General features: G+C 41.7%; 1 protein-coding gene across 10 annotated transcripts in view; it reads left to right on the plus strand.

Moving 5' to 3' along the window:
- The window catches only part of utrn (utrophin), a 451,611-nt gene extending 448,564 nt beyond the window's left edge, over nt 1-3,047 (plus strand). For all 10 annotated transcript variants that reach the window (XM_060937691.1, XM_060937690.1, XM_060937694.1 and 7 more), the window contains one exon: nt 1,481-3,047. In XM_060937691.1, the coding sequence (XP_060793674.1) occupies nt 1,481-1,489 (9 nt within the window). In that variant the 3' untranslated portion in view covers nt 1,490-3,047. The remainder of the gene's footprint in view (nt 1-1,480) is intronic.
- The last annotated feature ends 6,541 nt before the right edge of the window (nt 3,048-9,588 follow it).

Consider the following 9,588-nt stretch of genomic DNA (forward strand, 5'->3'; position numbering starts at 1 on the left):
TTTGCGGTGACAAATTTGCAAGATGAGGAGCAGCAGAGTGGGGGTGGAGGGAAAAAATAAAGTATTTATTTTAAAAATAAATAAATATATAATAAATAGAGGCATGAGTAATAATAATAATAATGTATATCAGTATAAGTAAATTAACAAAGAAATATGAAAAAATTATAAATAAAAGCCTTCAAGTTTTCTATTTTAGCAACCAAAACCAATTTTCCTGACCAAATAATTTCTTGCTCCACTTTTGAGTTGCGCCAGAAGGCTATTGCATGGAGAAGTTAATTAGTATGTCATTACAACTTTCACCAAAAGGGGCTGCTCATATGCAAAAAAAAAAAAGCTCTTAAAGGGGAACTGAAGTCATTTTTAAACTTGCTTTATTTCTTAATTAACGTGTTATTCAGTTACGTTTTCGGTTTTAGTAACCTTATATCGTGACTTGTATTGGCAACCAATTGCAATTAAATATTCTACTTATCGGCCTATTCGGTTTTTAGCCGTGTTGAATTTAGTTCGTTTGGTCCACGGCAGGCGTCGCTTATCCGCGCGATCTTCACGAGACTTGTGCGAGACTTCAGAACATGAAGTGTCAGCCAGGTGTCAGTGCCGCCATTTTGAAAAATGTTTTCCAAACAAAATCTTGCACAAAAACGAGTTTAAATGACGATTACTGCCTACTTTTTTCAAACTTTCCTGATTTGCTATCAAAACAAACAAAACTTCCGGCTTGATTACATCAGCATTCGAAAGAGGGCGTGCGCGTCTTTTGACAACATTGGCAGATGTTGGTTGCTTTAATTTCCGCTGTACATTTTACTTCCGTCCTACGATGTCTCGCACAGGTCTCAACGAATCTCGTTTACAGCCATCGCTTTGACATATGGACTGATATATTACAGAGCATATTTCAAACACTCATAACTTGCTATAGCAGTGACAAAATAGCGATCAAAAATGCATTCTTATATTTAATAAAATGAGAAATAGAATTTTGGTAATAAAAAATTTGCCTTCAGTTCTCCTTTAATGCTTCGTAGTAGCTTTAACAATAAAATGGCTGAATGTTGCTGCATTGTGGCTGTTTTTATACAGAACATCTCCATGCTACATGTGGCTAGTAATTTACAACAAAGACAAAGAAATGGTAGCAGTCTAGGGGAACATGCTAACTGTTAGCAAATTTTAAAACTGTTTCTGAAAATTCTGCTTTCGGCATAACTACTGAATGACCACCGCTGGCCAGATGTTGTGGAAAGTTTGTTAGCAGGATGCGTTTTCAAGATTGCTTGGTGTGATCATTCGAAAATAACGACCATCAAGGAATGATATTAGCGTTTGAGGAATTTCATAAAACAGCTGATGTTTATACTTCAATCAAATTTCTTGACTTTGGGTCAAAAAAGTCATGTTAACAAAATTATTTCCGTTGTTCTCAAAAGAAAAACAAAATTATTTATAACCTGATTTTGTGTGTGTTTAGGTGATGTGATGTGAGAGCTGCTAATGATGATGAAGTGTAAAGCGTTGACGTGACGTATGATGTGGTGAAGTCCCTGCATTTACAGACAACCATCACCAACCCGGAGTTCCTCACATCATCCTCGATACAGCTATAGTTCCACCACTGAATTCCCGACCACCGCGTCCATCACCCTGTCCGTCCGTCTGTCTGTACTATGCAACTGTAAATTCCGTGAACTTGTAGCTCGAACCTGATTTGGGTTTCTGCTTGGGATTTGTATGAATAATGCAGATGATATTTCGGCTAACGGGGGCTTCGGAATGTATAACCTGTTAAGCTTGTATTTCTATTTTTGTGCGTGCTCTCCAGGAACCTCCATTTACCTCCTTTACAGTTCTCAGATATTTAACACCGCCAGAAAAAAAAAACGAAGTTCTTTAAATCTTTAAAAAAAAAAGTTGTTCGACACATACCTGGGTATGAAGACCACTTGTGTTTTTGCCCCTTAATCAATCACCTCATACTGATAAATGCATGTTTCTCCCAGAATGTGTTTCTCCCTACTGTGTTTCTCGTGTTTTACAGCATAATCCGTGCCATCGCCCACAAAGTGGTTGGCTGTTCTTGGAAAATAATCCATGTGACCATGTTATTTTCCAATAACAGCACGTGCTGAAGTGTTCCATTCCTCATCCACCACACCAGTTTGCCAACGTTAAACTTTTTTAAATATTATTAAAGAGTGACACATTGTACTTTTTATCCGCTTATAGTTACATTTACTGTTGTGGAAACAAGTTCCTGTTCAAACCCAAACCCCTTGTGTAAATACTGTACATGTTCAGGAATGCTGAGATGTTTTAGCCCTGTGTGCCTATACAGCATCCATTCCAAGGAGAGGATTTGCGTGACGGAAATAAAGAGAGTTCTAAATTCAGATTTGATGATTATTTTTTTCCCTCTTTGAGTCGAATAGTTTTCTAAAGTCAAATCAATTCAGAAGAAAGCCATGATTGCCTTGCTACCTCAGACTCAACAGCGTTCATTTGCGAAATTTGTGCTTTTTTTTCCCCCTTTCTTTTCTTTTTCCGCAAAACCACAAAGAGAAACCTAAAACCACGAATCGTATATTTTAAATCACATATCCTGTCGCCACTTATTTAGTAAGATCAGGGTTGAGATTGAGATTAAGAGAGAGGCTGGAAATGAAAAGTCAACGATTTAAAAAAAAAAAAGTTAAACATGTTGTTGTTCTGTGAACTTTCTCATATATTTTTTTCCCTATGTGGTGTATTTTGTGCTTTTTCCAGTGAAGCATTAACACTACTAACCAGTCCGATGTGTCCCAGGCTGCGGGATTTGGACGCGTCGCATATCTCCGAGTGCTGATCTGAGATCAGGTTTTGTCTCATCTGTTGTGGAAGGACTGATCTCAGGTCAGCATCTCGTACGTCCAGGTCCTGATGTTGATTTTCGTGCTGTCACGTCCACTGAGCTGTGTTTTTCGTATCTGAGGTAGATCGTGTAGGCTGACCACACTACATGTAATATGGTTTTATTCCGAATAAAATTTTTATAATAAGCATTTTGTTTTTGTGTTTGTCCTTTTTTTGTGTGTGTGAGATTTTGTGTGCCTTAAAGACAAGCACATATTGTCTGTATGGACCTTATGAATAAAAGATGTAATCATTTATTAAATGCAGTAATCACATTCAGCTCATTAGTTCTCAATAGACAAAAGCAATGCGTTAACTCTGATGTAATTCTCGAGATGACTGTACTATTCATTAATAAGCCATGTTTACTCTTGTTGATGTATCAGTAATCTGTGTTGCACTGCTCTTTTAATGAAACAGATGCAAAAGTATTCGGCCCCTCCATGCAACGAAATGAGAAATTGGCACTTTATAAGGAAAATTTCAGGAGAGAAGCTACAATTATCCAGAAAATTAATTGGAAGAATCTGTTTTGCTGCAAGCTTTTGTACTATTAGTGAATACTACTACTATGAATAATAATGATGATGATGATGATAATAATAATAGGGGAGAGCAGGGAGACTTGTGACACATTTTCAGCTTTTGTAGGTTGTGCGAAATTCTTTGCAGGTCGCATAACATTCATATTGCATTAGAGAGCATTTACTATGCCCTCTTACCACAACGTTAGTTTCCCTGCTTGTTACTTATACTGGCCTTCAGGCTTCACTTTTTCTGTCATTATTTTTTGCAGGGAGACATGGGGAAAAAATAAAATACCTAGACCTACATGTTTAATTTTTACTTATTATCAAAACTTGTAACATATGAACTGTATGAACATACAATGTTGGTACAGCAATAGAAAAATGTCAGTTTACCCAAAACCTGATGAGACAGAACGGTTCCATTCTCAAGAAGGAATGAAATAAGCTGAATGTAGGTACACGCCCACATATTTTTATAACCCCGCTCCGGGGGGGTACTGGTATCTCCGTCTGTCTGAAACACCCTTTTTCTCGGCAACCACAAATCATAGCCACTTGGTGCCAAACTTCAGCTTGGGGTCCTGTACCACGTATACCGTTTTCAGGTCTGTCCCACATCGACTTCCTGTTTACCAACAATGTATTTATGAAACATATAGTGTGGATTTACAAAATTTTCATAACACTTTTCTCAGCAACTACAAATCACAACTGCTTGATATTTGGTACCGAGCTTCAGCTTGGGGTTCTATACCATGTGTACCGTTTTCAGGTCTGTCCCACATCGACTTCCTGTTTAACGACTGAATGTATTCACGAAACATATAGCGTGGATTTTGATGCTATTTCAAGAAGCAAAATGCTATTTCAGAATGACAGTTTACCAGGATGCTATTTGAAATCCCTGGGGAGAGACACTGCTCTTTACTTACTTGTTTCAGGGTTAATTATTTCTTGAAGTCAACATTCATAATAAGTGTCCTATTCCTTCAGTTGCTTGCATTCTGATATAAGCGATAGCTTGAAGATACACAAGTGAGCAGTAGCTCACAGGTGGTCTTGTTAACAAAACAATTAAACAATTTTATACTGTATTTATTAACCATAAGAAGAACCTGTACCATCATGGACATCTCATCTCTAGCCACTTTATCCTGTTCTACAGGGTCGCAGGCAAGCTGGAGCCTATCCCAGCTGACTACGGGCGAAAGGCGGGGTACACCCTGGACAAGTCGCCAGGTCATCACAGGGCTGACACATAGACACAGACAACCATTCACACTCACATTCACACCTACGGTCAATTTAGAGTCACCAGTTAACCTAACCTGCATGTCTTTGGACTGTGGGGGAAACCGGAGCACCCAGAGGAAACCCACGGACACAGGGAGAACATGCAAACTCCACACAGAAAGGCCCTCGCCGGCCCCGGGGCTCGAACCCAGGACCTTCTTGCTGTGAGGCGACAGCGCTAACCACTACACCACTGTGCCACCCACTTTCTCCCTACTTTCCTCTAAAAATAATGATAATGCAGAGTGACCACTAGTGGTGGGTGATGTGTAAGGACTAAAACAATTCTCGAGGAAAATAATCAACAGCTGGTTGAGATAAAGCAAAATTAATGTTAAAATTATTGTAAAAGTTTTATTTCCATTTATGCTACAGCAACTCATCAGCAAGTACAGTAAGCAGTTTTATTAATTCAGGAATATGTAATTTCCTATTTACATTTACATTCAATGTTGTGGAATGTCCATAAAAAGAAGTTAGTTCTTTTTATAGCTTATGTATATTCTAGCAGCAAAAAATGGTTGTTCCCTCACCAGCTTCTCTTTTATTCTTACTGTTGAAATGAGTAAAACAAAATAAGTAAATAAAATAGCACAGCTACCGAGAAACCAGAAAGTGTAAACCCCTCTGTTACAAAGCACTGACACTGGAGACTCCTTCAAGTCAACTTTATTGTCAAATATGCTATACATGCTCGACATGCAGCACAGATGAAATTTCAGTCCTCTCTGACCCATGGTGCAAACAGGCAATGCAATAAATAAAAATAGAATAATTGAAAAAGCAAACAATATAAACAGAATAAACACTCTAGATAAGAACTAGACATAGACTAAACACTCAAACAATATAAACAGTATAAACACTCTAGATAAAAACTAGACATAGACTAAAACACACACATAAATTGGTGCAAGTAAACATGAAGTAAGCAGTATAAACAATAAACTAATGGCTGTTAAGGTGAGGTAGTGCGGAATAGTGCAAATGAGTGAGGTAAAGTGAAATGTGCAGTCCCTGAGTTCAGTGTGTTAATGAACGTTGAGTATGTGTGAGTGTGTGTTTGGGGGGGGGGGGACTGTGAGGGTGACATGTCAGATGCTGAAGGGGGGCAGGGGGGTGTGCGGGCAGAATCTGTGGCAGGGGGCAGAGGGGGGAGGAGGGGCAGAACAGGGAGGGAGTTGAGCCTCCTGACCGCCTGGTGAAAGAAACTGTTCTTGAGCCTGCTGGTTTTGGCCCGGAGACTCTGCAGTCCCCAATGGCAGCAGACTGAAGAGGCTGTGAGATGGGTGGGTGGGGTCACCTGCAATCCTGATGGCTTTGCGGGTGAGGCGCGAGTTATAAATATTCATTAGAGAAGGGAGAGAGACACCAATGATCCTCTCAGCTGCTCTCACGATGCGCTGCAGGGTCTTGCAGCAGGACACGGTGCAGGCGCCGTACCACACGGTGATGCAGATGGTCAGGATGTTCTCGATGGTGCCTCTGTAGAATGTGTGCATGATGGGGGCCGGGGCTCTTGCTTTCCTCAGTTTGCGGAGGAAGTACAGACGCTGTTGGGCTTTTTTGGCCAGTGATGCGGTGTTGTTGCTCCAGGACAGGTCTTCAGAGATGTGCACACCCAGAAACTTGGTGCTGCTCACCCTCTCCACTGCAGCACCGTCGATAGATAGTGGAGCATGCTGAGTGTGCGCTCTCCTGAAGTCCACAACAATCTCCTTCGTCTTCTCCACGTTCAGGCGGAGATTGTTGTCCTTGCACCACATGGCCAAATGGCTCACCTCACTCCTGTAGATTGTCTCATCACCATTGTTGATGAGACCCACCACAGTCGTGTCATCCGCAAACTTAATGAAGAGATTGGAGCTGGATGTTGGTGTGCAGTCGTGGGTCAGCAGAGTGAAGAGGAGGGGGCTCAGCACACATCCTTGGGGGGCCCCCGTGTTCAGTGTGATGGTGCTGGAGGAGTTGCTGCTGACCCATACAGCCTGTGGTCTCCCCGTCAGGAAGTCCAGCAGCCAGTTGCACAGGGAGGTGTTGAGTCCCAGCTGGTCCAGTTTATGAATGAGCTGCTGAGGAATGATTGTGTTGAATGCTGAGCTAAAGTCTATGAACAGCATTCTGACATACGAGTCTTTTGTCTCCAGGTGGGTGAGGGCTGAGTGGAGGGCAGTGGAGATGGCGTCATCGGTCGAACGGTTGGACTGATATGCAAACTGGAAAGGGTCCAGGGCGGGGGGGAGGGCAGATTTGATATGCCGCATGACTAGCTGCTCGAAGCACTTCATGAGGATGGGAGTAAGTGCGACAGGGCAGTAGTCATTGAAGCAGGAGGGAGAGAGATCTCACAAACATGAGATAAACATCTTACAGAAAACGTCACCATATGAACAACTACATATGGTGATCAATAAGCTTATGTTATTATGCGGAGTGTCTGCCATCCAAGTCCATGTGAGTGAGTTGTTACTATAGAAACGTAAGAATGTACTGGAACGAGTGCATTGATATAAACCTGTGATTTGCCTTACAGCTGAAACTACTTCCTGTCAGAAATGCTGTTACAGGAAACAAATCAACACCTCCTGACCAATCAGATTTGAGACCAATTCAGCAGCACTGCACTATAAAAATAATCTTTCCAGACAGTTTTGAGATTTATGGTCAGGATAAGTGTACACTTTCACTAGTCTTTGGATTCAAACCCAGTATTGAGTCTCTACATTAATTAAAAATAATGTCGCACAAACCGAAGACCTTGTTAGAGATTGATTCGTTAATTAGCTTGCTAATAAACTTGTGCATCTCTTTAAAGCACACTTGTTTGATGAGACTTTATGAAGCTGCTGCACTTCTTGCTCTTTAATTTCAGCCGTCCTGTCAAATCCTGCATGGCTTTGACACACTTGGCAGCATTCATGTGTACTGCAGCAGCACCAACAGGTCAGGCTTCTCTTTTAATAATGGATGCACATAATTTTGTTTAAAATCAGAGGAGAGGGATTAAATAGGAACACAATTAGTTCTTTACCCTGGCCACTATGACCACATCAAATGCAGCATCTTCCAAAAAAATTAGAGGTGAAAAGAGAAGAAAAAGTTTGCTGTAGAGAACTGTAAATGGAAAGTCCTTGGGAAATCATGTTAGAGATCCTGAGTACATCTTTTAAAATATTTTTTACATTACTGAGTGGAACATCACCTCATGTTTTTAGTTTTTTTGTTGTATTGTGCCACTTTTTGGTGAAAGTTATTACCACCTCGTCAACTTTGAAGGAGGAGCAGAAGACCACCTGGCTAAATGGTCTGACACGGTCTCTTTTAGTTCACCCTCCTCCTGTTCCTGCGTTCTACACTGTCTCTGTAAAAGTGTCAACAAGTCATGACCATTTGTGCTCAAAGCACACAACACGCCGCAAGTCATTGATGTCGCTCCAGTCAGTTTTGTTATTTTCCAAATGTTGTTGCTTGTTGGTGTTGCCTGTTCCAATAAGAAATGGCCATAGCCTGGAGAATATTCCAGAAACCTATTTCCATGCCATCTGGTCATGATGAGCCACATGGTCTTTTTTGGAAAACAATTACTGACTGTGTATCACACTGTCACACTCCAGTATCTCCATCACTCTGTGCACTTGCTGCGCACCCAATAAATTCATCTCATCTCATCTCATTATCTCTAGCCACTTTATCCTGTTCTACAGGGTCGCAGGCAAGCTGGAGCCTATCCCAGCTGACTACGGGCGAAAGGCGGGGTACACCCTGGACAAGTCGCCAGGTCATCACAGGGCTGACACATAGACACAGACAACCATTCACACTCACATTCACACCTACGGTCAATTTAGAGTCACCAGTTAACCTAACCTGCATGTCTTTGGACTGTGGGGGAAACCGGAGCACCCGGAGGAAACCCACGCGGACACGGGGAGAACATGCAAACTCCACACAGAAAGGCCCTCGCCGGCCACGGGGCCCGAACCTGGACCTTCTTGCTGTGAGGCGACAGCGCTAACCACTACACCACCGTGCCGCCTATATTTTATTTATATATATATATCTCATCTCATCTCATTATCTCTAGCCGCTTTATCCTTCTACAGAGTCGCAGGCAAGCTGGAGCCTATCCCAGCTGACTACGGGCGAAAGGCGGGGTATACCCTGGACAAGTCGCCAGGTCATCACAGGGCTGACACATAGACACAGACAACCATTCACACTCACATTCACACCTACGGTCAATTTAGAGTCACCAGTTAACCTAACCTGCATGTCTTTGGACTGTGGGGGAAACCGGAGCACCCGGAGGAAACCCACGCGGACACGGGGAGAACATGCAAACTCCACACAGAAAGGCCCTCGCCGGCCCCGGGGCTCGAACCCAGGACCTTCTTGCTGTGAGGCGACAGCGCTAACCACTACACCACCGTGCCGCCTTTATATATATATATATATATATATATATATATATATATATATGTGTATATATATATACACATATATATATATATATACAGAGAGAGAGAGAGGGGTGCTTGAACGTTTGTGAACCCTTTAGAATTTTCTATATTTCTGCATAAATATGACCTAAAACAACATCAGATTTTCAAACAAGTCCTAAAAGTAGTTAAAGAGAACCCAGTTAAACAAACGAGACAAAAATATTATACTTGGTCATTTATTTATTGAGGAAAATGATCCAATATTACATATCTGTGAGTGGCAAAAGTATGTGAACCTCTAGGACAGGGGTGTCAAACCTAATCCATAAAGGGCCATGTGGCTGCAGGTTTTCATTCCAGCCATGCAGCAGCACCCTGATTTGGCTTATTCAATCAACTGACACACCCACCCTTTAATCAAGGGT

This window comes from Neoarius graeffei, chromosome 13 (genome assembly GCF_027579695.1).
Source record: "Neoarius graeffei isolate fNeoGra1 chromosome 13, fNeoGra1.pri, whole genome shotgun sequence".
NCBI classification, from domain to species: Eukaryota; Metazoa; Chordata; class Actinopteri; order Siluriformes; family Ariidae; genus Neoarius; species Neoarius graeffei.